At 40.1% G+C, this 17307-nt stretch overlaps 2 protein-coding genes across 8 annotated transcripts in view; one reads left to right on the forward strand and one right to left on the reverse strand.

Moving 5' to 3' along the window:
* Positions 1-11201, forward strand: part of MYPN (myopalladin) — a 63103-nt gene extending 51902 nt beyond the window's left edge. For 6 of the 7 annotated variants that reach the window (XM_033148961.1, XM_033148964.1, XM_033148962.1 and 3 more), the window contains 9 exons: positions 1636-1728; positions 5012-5233; positions 5641-5790; positions 5999-6081; positions 6302-6428; positions 7360-7567; positions 8525-8690; positions 9444-9577; positions 10426-11201. In XM_033148961.1, the coding sequence (XP_033004852.1) occupies positions 1636-1728; positions 5012-5233; positions 5641-5790; positions 5999-6081; positions 6302-6428; positions 7360-7567; positions 8525-8690; positions 9444-9577; positions 10426-10595 (1353 nt within the window). In that variant the 3' untranslated portion in view covers positions 10596-11201. The remainder of the gene's footprint in view (positions 1-1635; positions 1729-5011; positions 5234-5640; positions 5791-5998; positions 6082-6301; positions 6429-7359; positions 7568-8524; positions 8691-9443; positions 9578-10425) is intronic. The other variant, XM_033148960.1, reaches the window with a different exon arrangement.
* Positions 11202-16032: 4831 nt separating this feature from the next.
* ATOH7 (atonal bHLH transcription factor 7) lies at positions 16033-17092 on the reverse strand. The gene has a single exon (XM_033148966.1). The coding sequence runs from the start codon at positions 17034-17036 to the stop codon at positions 16590-16592; it is 447 nt and encodes a 148-aa protein (XP_033004857.1). The 5' UTR covers positions 17037-17092; the 3' UTR covers positions 16033-16589.
* Positions 17093-17307: the final 215 nt, after the last annotated feature.

Consider the following 17307-nt stretch of genomic DNA (forward strand, 5'->3'; position numbering starts at 1 on the left):
CCCCTCAGCAAACTGTCCTTGCTTTCCTGAAAGGGGAGGGTTCTCACTGAAAACAATGGAGCAGCAGTTTGCTAGTCCTTCCAGCAGCTCCGTCTTCTGGCTTCAGTCCTAGTGTGTCATTGGTTTCTGTGTTCAGGTCGGGCAGAGCTCAAAGCTGAGGCCCCGTCAGAGAGAAGGATGTCCTCTGCTGGGTTGCTTGTAGTGGCGGACCTTGGCATCTCAAATTTCTGTGGCGCCCTGTGTAATGCCAAAATCTGGTGTGTGTGTCCCTCCCCAACTCCCTCCTTCTGCTGGATGTCATAGTTGCAGCGCCCCAGAATCTCCATGCCTGATGCAACCGAACTGGTCGAGCTCCCCTAGATGCACCTTTGTTGCCTGGATTGGATAGCAGGGAAGTTTCTTGTGTTTTACCAGCCACACAACAGCTGCTGCAATAGAAGGGGCTCTGATTGCTATCAGATGACTTGTTTATTGAGCATTTATCCAAATTTGTTTGCAGGGAGGTTAGATGACACTCTGTTGAGTAATTGTTATCCCACAATTTCCAGTGCATCTTCCCATCATTTTTCCTGCCAGGGTATGCTCATTTTTTGTTACAGGGCCCTAGCATTCTGCCCGTTTTGAAACAGAAAGAAGGCCTCAGGCTGCCTGTTTTTGTTCCACTGGTATCAGGAGTGAACAACTTCATTGGAGAGATTCTGGGTTTATTTGTTCAGTTTCCTGAAAATGTTGCAGAGCAGAACACTATAGTCTTCTTTAATGCTTTTATGCAAACAGAGTACAGAGTATACTCTGATTTATCTTATCGTATATGCCAAAAATTCATGTTAGTTTTCCCAATTAATTGTAATATTTTAAGGAACACAACAACAAGAATGTCCCAAGCTTTATTTACGTTTCTTATTGTTTAAATCTGTGCTACTACATAGTCCCCTTTAAGTTAATTCAAAATAGCCAAAAGAAAAGGACAAATTTTAACAAAAAGCAACATTTTTTTATTTTGAAAACAGTGTCTCCTTGTAAGTGCAAAGGAAAATCAGCCCACAGGGCTGCTGCAGCCGTCCTCAGCCATACAAAGCCCTCTGTTGTTACCAGAGAACACTTAAAGCAAAGATAGGGAACCTATAGCTCACCATATGTTGTTGAATTCCAAGTCCCAGGCCCAGCCACCATAGCCATTGTTCAAGGATGAGAGACTTGTAATCCAACAACATCTGTAGAGCCACAGGTTCCCCCCATCCTTTATTTTAAGGTGTTTGTTTCAAATTTTACAAGAGGGTGGGGGGAGAAAGGAAGGTCTCTCAGTCGTCCCCGCTACCTCCATGTAGTAAGAAGGAACTGAATTTTATTTATTTTTTACCTCAGATTTTGCAATTCAGCTCCTCATTTTAACCAGTGGGGACTTTTTTGTTCACATCACTGGGAGTTAAACTGTCCCTTCCAGCTTGTAAAATACTCTGTGCTCTCTTAATTATTTGAAATGGTGTGTGCACTGCAGTACTGGGTGATTAATCAAACCCCACATTACGTGTCACTTCTGAAACTCCCTTCTGTTGCCTGTGCTAGATTTTATTAAAATTATGCCCAAATAAATCATAATAATATTTTCCTAATCCCATTACTTCCCTCTACCAGAGAGCAACCTATGATGAAAATCTGGCTCGCAAGCTTCAGGGACCAAGCAATGGTACCCCAATCTTCAACTTTACAGCTCAGGATGTATCTAAGGTACAACCCTGCTAACCCTCCCATCTAGGCTCCATATGTAAATCTGATGACTAGAATTTGAAAACCTGAAATTCAGCCATTAACACAATTGGAAGTGGCAGGGAGTGTGTGTGTGTTTATTTCTAACAGAAAATACCTCCATGATAATTCTTGACAATTAGTTGACAGTAATTGAAAATTTTTGACAATTATGAAGCTCCCAATTTGTTAAGAACAAGGAAGTTATACTTCAAGACAGATGTTCTGTAAACCCATATAATAAAGAAGCTCTAAATTCTAGAAGGACATTAGCTCTATGTGTTATTAGTTAGTTAGCTAGATAATCCCATCCTATCCCAAAGTACTTCACAGAGACACTATTATTCCCAGTTTACAGGCTAATGTCAATTCACATTTTTACAGTTTTAACATGGTACAAAAAGGGCTCATTTAATGATCAAATATACATAGTGAGCATATGTGCATATTAAATGCCTGGGTTTCTATCTGCAATAGAGGCAAAAGCAATGATTAAGAGAGGTCTGGGCTCCTGTTTCTGTGCATATTGCAAGGAACCCACACATTTAAACACATATGTTGCCTGTTTGCACATCTAGTTTGCCCTTAAATTAGTTAATTAATTAATTTTATAAAATTTATATGCTACTAGATTGTAAGAAACCTCAAAGCAGTTTACAAAAAGGGAAAAATTCACAACCATACTTTTAAAGCATACAAAAGTTAAAATATTAAGCCAGTTTAAAATTACCTCAAGTTAAATATGTGAAGTGTGAATACTACATCTATGGACTGAGCTGAAATATATGATGTCTGGGGTCCAGCACTTCCCTGGTTCAGACTGACCTTAGTTTTAGCAACTTTGGAGGCTTAGATCACAAAGCAATAAGCAGAATGTTTGACCTTTTTTATCTACTACCATGGAATAAGTGCATTCAGTTGGCAACTATTAGAAACTCATGCCTTTCTATTTTGCAAAGGCATTCTGTAACAACCATCAGAAGCAAGTAACTGAGACAGGAATTTGCTCCATTTTGTATAGCAATTTGCTGAGGCATGCTTCATGAAAGAGAAAACTAAACAAGGTGAAATTCTAGAAGGATAGGCTTTGCATGCCAGCTGGTGAAAAGCCATGAAGCACAGCCAATTCAAAGGTGATCTGACGACCCCCATCTAGTGGTGGACTCATGGCTTCATGGCTCAGTCTTTCACTGTTGGATGAACTTATGAAAACCATTCTTCTTTAGGACATATTTTAAGGATCCAATTCAATGTGATGCAGAAGAACCATAATTAGGATGCCCCGCACACACTGAGAGAGAAAAAGAAAAGAAAGATTCCTCATAGCACTGGGGGAAGAGGGACTTAAGCATCCCTACCACATAGCATTTTCCCAATTAAAATTGTCCTGACGTTATCTGCCCTGCAGTGAAAGATTTATAGGAAGTTCAGTTTAAGAGTAGTCCATAGCCCTTCAGATTCCAAAAAACAAACGTTTGATTCCATGCAAGGAGGAAAGATGGACATAAAAAATAACGCACACAAGAAAGCCCACTATCAATTTGTTTGTTCTCGTTGTTAGATTTAAGATAGATTGGGACAAAATTAAAACAACCAATATTTATTTATTTAAAAGCAGTACAGTACTGAATACAAAAATACACCATAAAAACAATAAAACAGTATCCTAAAAACAGAGATACAATGTACAAACCAGTAAAATGGTATTATATAAACAAGAATTCAGTAGTAAACAGGATCCAGTCAAATGGGTCACTGGAAGTAACTGTCAACAATTCTCTATAAGTTATTTTTAGCTTGGGATACAAATTTTTATAACTACCGTAATTCAGTTACCTAACATTCTGCATCCGTGACCTGGAAGGCAATAAGTATACTGCTCTCAAGACTTTCCTGGGGAAGGGAGAAATTAAAGGGGAAATGTCTGGTTATTTCATAACACAATAACAGCACACATAGCATATGTTCAAACTCTTCATTAGCACATGGACAAGTATCATATGGTGGGTGCCTGCATGGTTTCCCCATTGGGAAAAACATGTTTTGGAGCAGGGGAAGGGTGCTTTTATGCAGGAAAATGTTATGAGGGAAGGGGCCGAATCCCCTCCCCCAGTGCCACACTCCTCCTGATCAAATTTGGGGACTCCCTGCAACTGCTAATACTTTTCTTTAAAAAGAGGGGAGAGTTGTGATTAAAATATTCCACCTTTTGCCTAGTCCTAGTCAGGTGGTAAGCTAACACTTAAGAAGCTTCAACCTGCCAGTCTCTGTGTGATGGAAAAGTAAGTGTGTCCTCTCTGCTATCTATGCACTTCCATTAATGTTTAGTGCTCCTGACAAAAGGCAACCATTTTTGTGCAATCCTCCTTTTTTTTGAAGGTGAAGAATCTCACAAATTGGGTACTTTCAGCTCTAATCTTGTCGAAATGACTTCAATGGGACTGGATCATGCATGCATATTTTTGGCTGGATCATTGCATCAATATCTCACATTCGAATAGTGCAGTTTTTTGAGTGAAGCCAAAATCTGACCCTCAGGATAAACAAACAAAGTATAAGAGGAAATGTACATGCTGTGTGCTTTCATGAGGCTGCAGGCCTCTAACCCTTTGTAGTTTAGCCAGGTGACATCAGGAGCAAGACTCAGGATAACTCAGGGTGCCTCCAAATGAAGTGCTTATTGAGCATTTATCCTATTTTGCCTGAAGCTTACATGGATATTACACTATGTCCAGTTTTTGTTCGGTTTTTGTACTGATTTGCTTATGGGGTGTTTATATATTTTCTGTTAATCGCTTGCTCATTCTACACTTTTCAGTGCATTTTCCTGTCACTTTTCTATCTGCAAAATGTCTGCCGGGGGGATTATAAGTAGATTTGTTGTGTTAGGGCAACAGAATGTTTATAATGCACTTTAATTGCAAAAACCTAAATCTCTACTACAGACTTGAATTCTCACACAAAATAGTGATGGTCTGAAGGCATTGTCAGTTCATTTTGGGGGGAGCAAGGGAAGGAAGCTGGAGTGGAATGGAGAAATCCAAAACCCATTTTATCTCACCCACGGTAAACTCAGAGGTTGAAGTAATGTCTCAATGCACAAGTTTCATTTGGAAAGGTCCTACTGCTTGGTTCTGGGGAAAGCCAGTCTTTATGAAGATGAAGGAAACAACATTGAAGTATCTGCTGTGAACTGTGATTTCAGCAATATATTGGAGTACAAATTTTGTAACTAATTATGTCCCTCCACTGGGTTATATTGCAGGAATATAAAATTTCCAGCTTTGAGCAGAGGTTGATGAACGAAATAGAGTTTCGCCTTGAACGTACCCCAGTGGATGAATCAGATGATGAAGTTGAGCATGATGAGATCCCTACAGGCAAGTGCATTGCCCCAATCTTCGACAAGAGACTCAAGCATTTCCGTGTCTTGGAAGGGTACCCTGCTACCTTCACTTGCAAAATTGTTGGAATTCCTATACCTAAGGTAGGTGGTGCCCAGAAATCCAAAAGAAGGGAAGACCATGCTGGAGATGTGTTTTAAACATATAGTGTATGTGAAGGCTTAGAGTACAATGACTTGTGATCACCTAGTAAATTGATTTGAATGTGGTGGGGAAGGGCTTCTTGGTGGACTGTTCAATCTCAAGTAGCCCAAGAAATGAACCATTCTCCATTCAATTGGATTTACTTTTTGGGGAGTATGTATAGGATTGTAGCTGTAGCAACTATCAGAGACAGATTTAGGAGAGCACAACCAGTTCAGTTGCACTGGGGGCAGAGCCTCGGGGGCACTGCAAAAATTGTGTAGAATGTAGTCTGGTTGAGTTCAGTGAGACTTACTTTCACCGGTAAGTGTGCAGCCTAAGTCTCCTTTCTTTACAATCATGGCAGGTATATTGGTTTAAGGATGGCAAGCAGATTTCAAAGAAAGATGGACATTTCAAGATGATCAGAGAGGGTGATGGGACATGCTCATTGCATATTGAAGAGACCACGAACGATGATGATGGAAACTATACATTCATGGCTGCAAATCCACAGGTAAGGGTTTACTTCCCTTTAAAACTGTATTGCACCCTTCCTCCAAGCTTTAGACTTGTTACAAAGCTGCATAGCTTTGGAAAGTCCAATTGACTAGTACCTCTGTTATATCATAACCGTATATTGGTCTTAAACACCACAACAGCAGCAATGAGGAAGGAGACAATTTAATGAATCGTGTTACTTCTCTCCTATATCGTTCTGACAGGGGAGAATCAGCTGTTCTGGTCACTTACTGGTTCAAACTCTTCCAATGCGTGGTAGATTAACAACAGCAATCCAGTCACACAGGTAAAAACAACCAACACCACCTGATCCTTGGTGTGTAGATATATTGTGAGGTAAACATGAGTGAACTGGGCAAACTGAAGCTATGGTGGGTTCACCAGCAGTGAACAGAGGGAGATGCCCAAAGATTAAAGATTAAGCTTGGCTGGGGAGTTCATCTTTTTCTAAGATGGCAGCCCTGCCTCCCAAGCTCATCCCATGTTTACAGGTTTTTGCATTGCAGGGGAAGATCCCGTATACCAGAAGGAGATAAGGAACCTGTCCAGGAGCGATTTTTCCGGCCTTATTTTCTGCAGGCACCTGGGGACATGGTAGCTCACGAAGGACGGCTTTGTAGACTGGATTGCAAGGTTGGCTGGCTTTCTTTGTTTGCCCTGTTGCATTAGCATTTGATCATCTCTTTGGAGAAAATCAGTGCAGGCTGGGTTCAGGCTGATCACCACACAAAAACGACAACAACAAAACTCCAAAACTATCAGTATGTGACTTTAAAACATTTGGCTTTTGTGGAAATTTTCAACCAAGAGAAAATCACAAGCCTGGAGGGGAGCAGAGGTAATTGAAACCACCAACTCTCTTCTTGCCCTGTCACAGCCATGCAAATGCACTCCTTGAAGGAATAAATGGCAACATAAGCAAATGGATCATAAAATATATATATTTTTGGCATGGTCTGCTGCTCCCCCCACAAAAAAAAATGACAAGATGAAAAGCACAGTGGCCCAGTTCAGGCATAACAGAATTTGTCGCCCTATGTTCCTCTTTAACATTGTACTTCAGCGGGGGTGGGGGCCCTCTTCTGGCCCTGCACCACATCCTGCATTAAATGTTGTAACTTACAAAGATGGCATGAATTTTCCCAGTTTCCTCTTGAGAATCTTTGAATTGGGGCACCAAGGAACAAAACAGAAATGGAATAAAAAGTGATGGATGTTTTAATCTCACTCTGGACCTAATCTAAGTCTGTTTTACTTAAAGGTATGGATGGGGAAATGTAATAAACAACAATAATAATGTCACTGTTGGTTTTTCTAGTAGCACCTTAGAGACCAACTGAGTTTGTTCCTGGTATGAGCTTTCGTGTGCATGCACACTTCTTCAGATACCTGAAGAAGTGTGCATGCACACGAAAGCTCATACCAGGAACAAACTCAGTTGGTCTCTAAGGTGCTACTAGAAAGTATTTTCGATTTTGTTTTGACTATGGCAGACCAACACGGCTACCCACCTGTAACTGGAACTGTTGGTTTTTGTTTGCTTGCTTTTTCGTTTGTCTATTAGGTGAGTGGGTTGCCACCTCCTGACCTGATGTGGCTTCTGAATGGCAAGCCAGTGTTACCAGACACCACTCATAAGATGCTGGTCAGAGAGACAGGAGTGCACTCTCTGCTTATTGATCCGCTTACACAAAGCGATGCTGGAATTTACACTTGCATTGCCACTAACAAAACAGGACAAAATTCATTCAGCCTGGAGCTTAGTGTTGTAGGTAAGGCTGTTTTTAGATGTTTAATGCAGAGGCTACAACATGCATTGCAGTGTCATGGTTCCATTGGCAAAAACAGAGGCAAATGAAAATCCTCATTGTTTATTGTGTCTCTTGATACTAAGGGAACTTGCCCCATTTCATACCTGAAGGATGGAACCAACCTTTGTCATGCAGAATATTGCTGGAATTACATGAAAGAAGCACCTTGCTTGGGCACTTACACAAGGAGACCTATTTTAAAAGGGAAAGGGGTTAACAGGCCTCAGGCCTTCCCCATCAGTGGACCTTTAAGGAGAAGGCAGCCAAATGCCATGGCCCCTCTTACTGGACCCTGACTTCACACAAATCCAGGATTGTAATGTGGCACTACAGATGCTCCTGTAGGGGGGTTGTGTGACGACAGCATTATATTTATTTGTATTTCGGAAGAAAGGCAGAATGCATTTTTTTAAAGCAAATCAGTCAACAGTGGACTACAGTCAATGATTCCCTTCCTTTAGAGGAAGCGCCTTTTTTGGAGGAAGGAAACTTTAATATGTAATCCGGTATAGTGATATGAACAGGGCAGAAGGAAAACAGGGCTGAAAATGATCAAGCTTCTGTCTGCCAATTCCAGCAATTTCCATTAAGAAAAATGTGTCTTTGGTGTAAGAATGTTTGTACTCATGCCATCTCCCTGCCAACAGACATACACAAACAGATACATACCTGTACACATATTTTGGGGTTTTCCAGAAACTATACTGTTGTGAATGGTATTGTTCCTGATGGTGGGCTGCAATTTGCCAAATAAGCTTGGAGAATCACATGAGTAATTTTGTAGCATTATAAATTTTGTTTGCAGGTCTGAATGTTAACATTAAATTAAAATGTGGTCTAGTGGGGCGGGGAGGGGTGAGGGGTGAGAGAGAAACCAGACAGGAGAATCACACCAGCCTTTGCTTCCATCTTTTCCAGAAAAAGAAGTTAAAAAGGCTCCAGTGATTCTTGAGAAATTACAGAACTGTGGAGTACCAGAAGGACATCCAGTCCGGCTAGAATGCAGAGTGATTGGAATGCCACCCCCAGTCTTTTATTGGAAGAAAGACAATGAAACCATTCCTCCCCATAGAGAGAGGATGAGGTAGCTTTAAATATTTTTAAGATGGGATAATACCTGACATTCTACAAGTGGGGAGGCATTTCCTTGCTCAGGAGAGTTAGTTTTATCGTGCATCAGGCCTAAGAAACAGCAAGCACTAAGTTCCAAACATGAAGTCCATTATTACCCATGAAGTTGATTTTATCCACCATAAGGGCTGGAGCATGTATGGCTCTGTTTATACAGGTTTTGTGTAAGAAGACTGCCCTATTAAAGAGAGGGATCCTGCAGCGGAAGTCTTTATGCCTGTAAATTGCTGCATAAGCATGCACTGAACAACCACAATTGGCCATAGCTGCATGTACCTTGTATGTATTATGTATGTTTACAAGTAGACAAGCATATAAACACAGAAAGAAAATGTTTGTAAGAAAAGTTATCTTTAGTGTTGTTCCATACAAGAGGAGCAATGCAACATGTCATTTCCAGGACACCTAGTCTAGTCTAAGAATTTAGGTGTACTGGGAAATTTTTCTTTCTCAGGGTTACTACAGTTGTACCTGTGAGAGAGGGACAGATGTGAACATTGAACATAGGAAGGAAATTGCTCAGTACTGCCTGGCAGCAGCTTTCTAGGATTTCAGACAGAAGTCTTTCCCAACCTTACCTGGAGATGCTGGGTACTAAGCCAGGCCTTACATTAAATATTTGTGAAGTTTCCTTTCCTTGTATGGTTGTAACAGCCCCAGTTATATCAGCAAATAACACAAGAACCCTTGGTATTTTTGTTTTCAGTATGCATCAAGATGCTACAGGGTATGTTTGCCTTCTGATTCAGCCGGCTAAGAAAGTAGATGCTGGCTGGTACACTTTGTCTGCAAAAAATGAGGCTGGTATCGTATCTTGCACTGCTAGACTTGACATATACGGTAAGTGGTTACAGTTTACGTCTGGAATGCAGAACCTGTGGCCATCTGGGTGTTGTGGGACTCAACTCCCATCAGGCCCAGCCAGCAGGGCCAATGGTTTGGGATGGTGGGAGTTGTAGTCCACCAATATCAGGATGGGGGCTCAGCTTCCTCAGCCCCGATTTCAGTAATAAAATAATTGAACTGATGTACTTTACCAATTCCATGCTGGTAGCTTGTCACCTTTTCTCATCTTATTCCTCTGTTGGGAAATTCTCTTGAATTTAGCGTTGTCCTTTTAATTTAGAGATATTTTGCTTGGTTGACATAATAAAGGGAGATAAGTTTGCTCAGGGCTATGCTGTTTCAGCTGAACTGAGACTCCAGGTAGAGTATATGGATAAGCTTTGAACAGAGGGTTAATAGCAAAGACAGCAACTTAGATAATGGGGAGACAATTTAGAAGCAGCTTGGTCCGAGTTGGATACCGAAGAGTCGGAGACAGGATACATACACAAAGAATGTATTTGGTGGGAATAAGGAAGGGAAGGGACTGGCTCTGGGTGGAGTAGAAAGTTAGTTATTAATTATTTGCTTTCGCCACATCCATTTTTGTGCCTCTGTCATGCCCATTTTACCATCCATCCCTTGGCCAGAAAAGGTATTAGCCATCCCTGTACTAGGGAGTTCTCTAATTTGAGTAACTTGGGAACAGTTGAGAACTGGAAACATCATGTTCCCACTAGTTCTTAGGTTTCAACTTGTGGGTTTGTAGGGGTAGACATTCACAGTATTTATGTATGATTGAAGAGAGATGTTTGAGATTTGTGTACGGTGTTTATGATTTTTGTTGTTGCTTTTGGCTCCAGCCCAGTGGCATCAACAGATCCCTCAGCCAATAAAGATTCGCCCTGGTGGCACCCGATATGCAAATCTCTCGGGGCAAGGACTCGACATTTTTTCTGCTTTCTCAACTGTTGAGAATCCAGTGCGGTTTTCGTCACCATCCCAGCCTGTGGTAGAAAGTGAAGAACTTTAAAAACATCCAATTCCAATCTTACCTGCAAAAAAACAACCACCACCCCGTAACTAGAACTGTGAAAAAGAATGGAAGGTACAAGCCAGGAGGCTCAAGGTTTACAAGCAACTTGTATTTGTTGAGTAACTGTATGGTTGCTGCAATTCCTGTGAGTAACATACTGTACAAGATCTTAGTTCAGCATTGTACTGTGGGGTCACTGTAGCACTGAATGCATTGCGGCAAGTTCAGTGCTCTGTTGTTTTCCCCCTCCCAAGTATTATGAGGGGAGGCAGCTGAGTTTTAAGCTGTTAAGAGAAAAAGCTCTGCCCACTTTTTTCTGCTTGAATTAAAAAACAACAACAAACTACTGTACCTTACACACATAACGGTAAAGGATTTGGATGTCCAGCTGAACACAACCAGGAGAAGTATTGACAATGTGAAAATTCTGAAAGAGGGTAAGCTGCATGACTTTGAATATAATACTTTAAAGGTGGCTGACAGTCACAAAGCAGAAGTCAAATGCCAGCAAAAAAATTGAAATGAATCGTGAAAGATCTGTTCAGGAGGAGTACACAATTACATCAATAAGAGATTTGGTGAATGCAGATAGGCATAGCATTTCAAAAAGGAACTGCTAAATACAGCAGAACATTTTTAAAAATGTTGTGGGCTTATGTTCCATAAATTTATGTACTCATGGTGTATCACATCCTAATGGAAAAACACCATGCATATAGTTTGGGTGTTAACGTGCAATTAAAGAGCTTATATCCTACAAAACACACATTATATAGACACCACAGCTACCATTGCTATATGCATTTTGAAGTGTGCTTACTAGTTCTTTTCTCATTTTAGGAATTCCCTAATTTGAAACAAAAATAAATAGTATACAGGTTATTTTTGTTTCATTGTGATATGAATTCCTTTCTCAGCCGGAGGTTTGGATAATTGTGTGTGTGTGTACAGTGGAAGGATGCCATCCAAATACTTTGCAAATGGACCTATAACTACCCGACATTTTCAGATGGACATAACTGAGTTCCACCTGACCATCCTACTTCCTTCCCCGCCCCTCCACTTTGGACACACACTGATGAGAAAATACTTTTACAGATATTCTGTACTAAACAATTCTTTCCAGTAGCACCTTAGAGCATGCACACGAAAGCTCATACCAAGAACAAACTTAGTTGGTCTCTAAGGTGCTACTGGAAAGAATTTTTTATTTTATTTTGTTTTGACTATGGCAGACCAACACGGCTACCCACCTATAACTGGTTCAATGGATTAGTCATGACTGACTAATGTTGATCCCCCACCCAAACCTCCCAGACTAGTAGCCGTGTCAGGTATGTTGCAGCAAAAACAACCAAGGGTTTTGTGGCACCTTAAAGACTAAATATATATATATATTATGGCATAATCTTCCATTGTCTACAGTCTACCCTGGCAGATACATGAAGCTTTATCTTGAGATATGTACACATACACACACACCTTGTGGGGGGGATTATAAGGAGTGAGGTCAAAGGAAAATGAAATGCATAAAGAACAGAGACAGTGAAAATTTACAAAACAGTTGTTGATAAGATAGGCACCCTGGAATTAGGTCAGCTAATTAACACATGAAATGTGATAATAGTAATAAATAGCTTTGTCCCGTTTCAAGTCACAATTGATAGCATTGAAGCTGTACTTTAATTTTAATTCAGTGGTTTCACATTGCAGTTTCCCATGAAGCTCTTTTCTTAAACAACAGCCATATTAAGGGCAGTTTTACAATATTTTATACAACAACTTTATAGAACAACTTTTGATTCTGTGATATCAGTTGTGTGGATAACATATGAAAAGATAGTTGCAGTCACTTATATAGCCAAAATGCAGTACAGATACTCTGCTAGAGTTTTCTTCTTCTGCAATATTGTTTGAGCTCTTTTTCCCCTTCATTTCATTGGACAGAAGCCAGACTGCCTTTGCACTATGAACAAATTATTTTGGCTTATACAACTAAAGTTGTACCTGCAAAATGACAGAATTTTCATAATAAAATAAACACTATCTTTTAAATACTCACTCAGGACTTGGGTGGTTCAATAAAATTTAACAACCCTAAAATGAGCAGAGGTTTTTTTAATTGAGCTTTTCAAAATTCATATATTTATAAATGTATTTTGTTCCTTTCTGAGCTTGGCTAAGACAATGCAAAGCCGAAAAGACACCCCCAGAATCAGCATATAGTGTATGAGAACACTATTAAGCCAGAAAGCTGCTTGCTGTCCTTTGAAACTACTGTATTTATAATATAGCTACTCAAATCTCTGTGTGAGTTCCAACAGAGAGCTGCGTCAAAAGCACAACATTGAGGGTGTGCTGCAGAAATGTTAATAATGAAGGCTTTGAAGATTCACCAACTCATATATTTAGTATTGGGAAACAAACAACCCTGTGTGGTTCTCATATGTAGGAAAAACATGAACATACCTAGCAGCATTGATATCCTCATATTTTAGAATGACTGAAAATACTTTTTAAAAATTATGTCAGTTGACCAATGTCTGCTTCAAAATATGTTGGAAACCTGCTTTGAGTAAGAGAAATGTGATGTGTAATACAAATTGTGGATTTTCTTTTTAATAAGCTGCACCAGAAGGATTTAAACACAGTTCTCTGAGAAGTGTTCTCATACCCTCTATAAATTGTAACTGAGTTATTATGACAAGGAAAAGCGAACAAAACTTTATAGCTGTTAAATTAAATACTGCACAAGCCGGTGGCCTTATAGTCTACCAATTTGGAGTTGTTACATTTCCATTAAAATGGGTTTTTATCTTCATAGTATGTGAAGGTGCATACCTTCACTAGGGGAAAAAAAGGTGGGAATAAATGTTGCAATTTTAAATAATACTGTATTTTAAATGCATATAAAAGGAAATGTCAGAATGTTCAGCAAATGTATTTTCCCTCCTCCATTAAATAAATGCTTCAGAGTTGCATTGTGTAAGTATCTCTTTGACTGGTATGTGACTTGAAATTCTATATGAACAATCTGGGTAAGATTTGGCACAAAACATTTTTTCCTCACTGAGCAAGCAAGGGCCATGCACAGAACCAGATTAATATGTTTGGATCAGTACCCAATTCCATTGCTGTATCAGCAATCACAAATGCTGTAGAGATCAGATGCACATCTGAATGAGAGGCATTCTAGTAGACTGATTCAGATCCCATTGTTTGTCTTGCTGTGTGTCACTCAGAAAAAGGGGGTTGTACTGAAAGCCAAAAAAGGGGCACTTAATCAGTTAATGCCCAATGTGTTTCTCCCCCTCTCCCTCAACAATATACAAGTTGATAAAGAACAGCAAAACATATCAGGAATTATATTTTAAATTAGCACTGCATCTTGGCTTTGCCCATTGCAGCATGTGACGAAATCTGTATCAATGCTTTTCTGTAAAATCCTGGTGCCAGTAAGCAAATATTAGCTACGCTTTTAGCAGCAGTATTCAGGTCTTGGGAACAACAGCGATTGGATGATCTTTTGAATAACTAGAAGTCTTTGCATGGGGAAAGATTAAAGTTTTGGGATTCCTCCCCCACTCATAGTGCTAAAGGCATGTCACCCATGGTGTGCATTTCTCCCACTCATTAGAAGTGTTTTTGCAAGTGCTTAATGGACAGACCAAAGTCCTGGGAAAGGGGAGGAGGCTATAGAGCGGGTCTACTCTGGCCACTCATTCTGAGTAATGGATTCCATTATGTGGCTCTATGCATACCACACAACATCTCGCAGGGCACAAACCGTAGAGGACACAAACTCTTTGCAATTGGTGACAATAATGGAGGAACATTTTCAACTGGTAGCAGGCAAACCATACTTAAAATGTGGGGGTGAGAGTGGGAATCCATCACTAGTCTTTTGAATAGTCTTAGAAGAGCTTTAGTATTTCACTAATAAACTATTCTTTATTGCAGTAGCATGGCCACATTTTGGGAGATTAAAATCTTCTAGTATTCTTGTGGGCAAAGGCAACTGTGTTAAATCTGAGTTACATTTTATGTTATGTCCAGCCAAAGTAAAACACTTAATGAGGTTGCACTTAATGGATGTACCTTTTAAACGTCTTCTCGTTAGAAAGATTACTATCATGTTATCAGAAATGATACAGGCACCCGATTCCTCCCCCGACCAAAGGAGCAAACAGCTTTTTGTGCGGCAGAAAAGGTTGAGGGTTGTAGCTAAGTTTTACTCAGGGTAGACCCACTGAAATTAATAGACCTAGGGTAGTCATGGCCATTCATTTCAACGTAGAACTAACATTCACCACAACCCTAAATGCCATCAATGTCTACTCCACTTTCCAGATCAAATCAGCAGACTCCTATTGGCTACATATAGGCTGTTTGCTCTGCATCCAGAGAACTTCCACTGCTTTGGGAAGCCTTAGTCCCAATCTATCCTGCCTTTTCTTATGAAATACTGTGTTTCATACTGTGTTCAGCTTCAATCTGAATTGAGAAAAATAACAGTTCATGTTTTAAGCTGGTGATACTTCCCAGCCTTAGAATAATGATATATTTTTTTAAAACTCAGTAAAATCACCAGACCTCCAAACCTAATGTGTGATTAATTTTGCCCCACTGTGTCAGATGGGGAACAAACCACTGATTGAATCTCCCACATAGAACTTCTACATAAATACACAGCACCCAGGATTCCAGCCACTGGGGCCCTCTGAAATATCCCACCCACTGCATAAGAACAAATATTGGCAGTGTATATTTTCCTATTGTGAACTTGATGGAAAGCAGGTATCTGCCCCAAAGGTCTTGATACTCTGCTTTCCCCACACCACTTGATAAACCCCCTGCTTCCCTGACTTCAATATTTTCAGCCTACTGCTAACACCATAAATGACTGGAAAATATATATTTTAAAAAAAAAATCAGAATATTGGCATATCAGTATCACATTCCGCTGACAAGCATTGATGGAAAGTTTCCCTGCTGGCTCAATGCTAAAGTACAAGGCAAGGCACATGGCTGTTCATTCTGAGTGTGTGAAAGAGAAAGGCAAAGAAAGATAGATTTTCCACAGGCTTTCTTTTGCTGCTTGCTCAATTCAAACTCAATACATGCCTGGCTATAACAGTGGTATAATACAGCATATTAGAAAATGAAACCAGTTCAAATGTTGTTTATAATGAGATGTGTTGATGTGTCCCCTGAACCTAAGGCATGAGAAATAAAACCAGCCTTATATTGAACATTTTGCTGTTGTTACATTAACTATCCAAATTCCAAAAGTAGTAGCCACAGCAGCACCTTTACTGGGTACATATAACTCCCACTATAGGAACCTACTTCTTTTTAAAATGTAAGAACATTTTGTACGAGAGAAAACCATGTTTATTTGCAGTTTAGTTTACCAAAAAAAAATATGGCTCCAAGGAAACAGAACAATGTAAAAAAATACAGAATCAGCATAACCTACCAACTCTAAAGTCTAGGTCTCTATTTTCATGCAATTATTTTATCGTAATGTCATCACATGAACTAATCTGATTTTACAGTCAGCACAGAGGAACATCTAAGCATTACATAAACACTATTTGAAACTAGCTCCAGTTCGAGCATACGCCAGAGAAGTGGTAAGTTGTAGATGAGTTAAACCTACACAATTTGGTCTCAAAGAACCTGTTATGGCAAACTTACAAAGTTTAAGTTGCTTCTCTGAGGACTAGACAGTATAATTTCTGTTTTCTATTTTAAGATACACAATTAAATCAGGAAACAAAAATGCATCCTCAAAGTAGGAATTAATGAAGCATCGGGAAATGTTCCAAATCAGTTTGTTCCAGTGCTCAGTGCGTTGCAGGCAAAGAACAAGGCTACAACAACCAAATATTACCTTATGCAGCTGTTTTAAGTTCCTGTTCTCAAATACTTTTACACAAAAGACCAAGCGGGCCTTTGCAAGTCCACAGTGATTTCTTAATTGCCCATTTAGTAGTTGTCTGGCTGGAAACTGAAAAGTCTCTGCGCATAAGGGTCTGTTTCAGCAGCCACCTTCTGCCCTGTGTAAGCATGACAAGTCTCCTGGTGGAAATGCTCACAGTGAAAGTTAATCCAAACTTTCTCTGCACTGTATCTCTCTGCTTCAGCGAGGATCCTCGTCAGGGCCATAATGTAACTCAGGGCCATCTGAAGCGTCTCGTATTTGGACAGCTTTTTGTCTTGCCCCCACTGGGGGACTACTTTGCGTAGGCGGTCGAAGGCCGTGTTGAGCCCTTGCATTCTTCTCCTTTCCCTGGCATTAGCAGCCAGCCTGCGCTTGGCAGTGCTCTCCACGCGCTCAGAGCCACACTTTGCTGCACAGACTGTTCCGTTTCGGCACTGGAGGTCTGTTTCCAAGCCAGCATCCATGCTGCTATTCAGTTTGCAGGGTTTCATGTGGGATGCTTTTGCAAATAAATTAATGAACCGCAGCCAATAAATGCGTTGGTAGGCAGAAAGCTTTTGCTACGATTCTGCTTTTTCGACCACGTTTTTAAAAAGAAAAAGAAAAAAACCCAGCTTCACCTGGAGTTCAAGAAGATGGACTTTTTTGGAAAAACAACATCTCCCCACACTTGCAAAACAATACTGAGGCTTAAAAATTGTTCCTTCACCCCTCAAAGACTGAAATCAGGAGTGCACATGGCAATTAATTGGATGCTTTTAT

This window comes from Lacerta agilis, chromosome 5 (assembly GCF_009819535.1).
Source record: "Lacerta agilis isolate rLacAgi1 chromosome 5, rLacAgi1.pri, whole genome shotgun sequence".
Lineage (NCBI taxonomy): Eukaryota > Metazoa > Chordata > Lepidosauria > Squamata > Lacertidae > Lacerta > Lacerta agilis.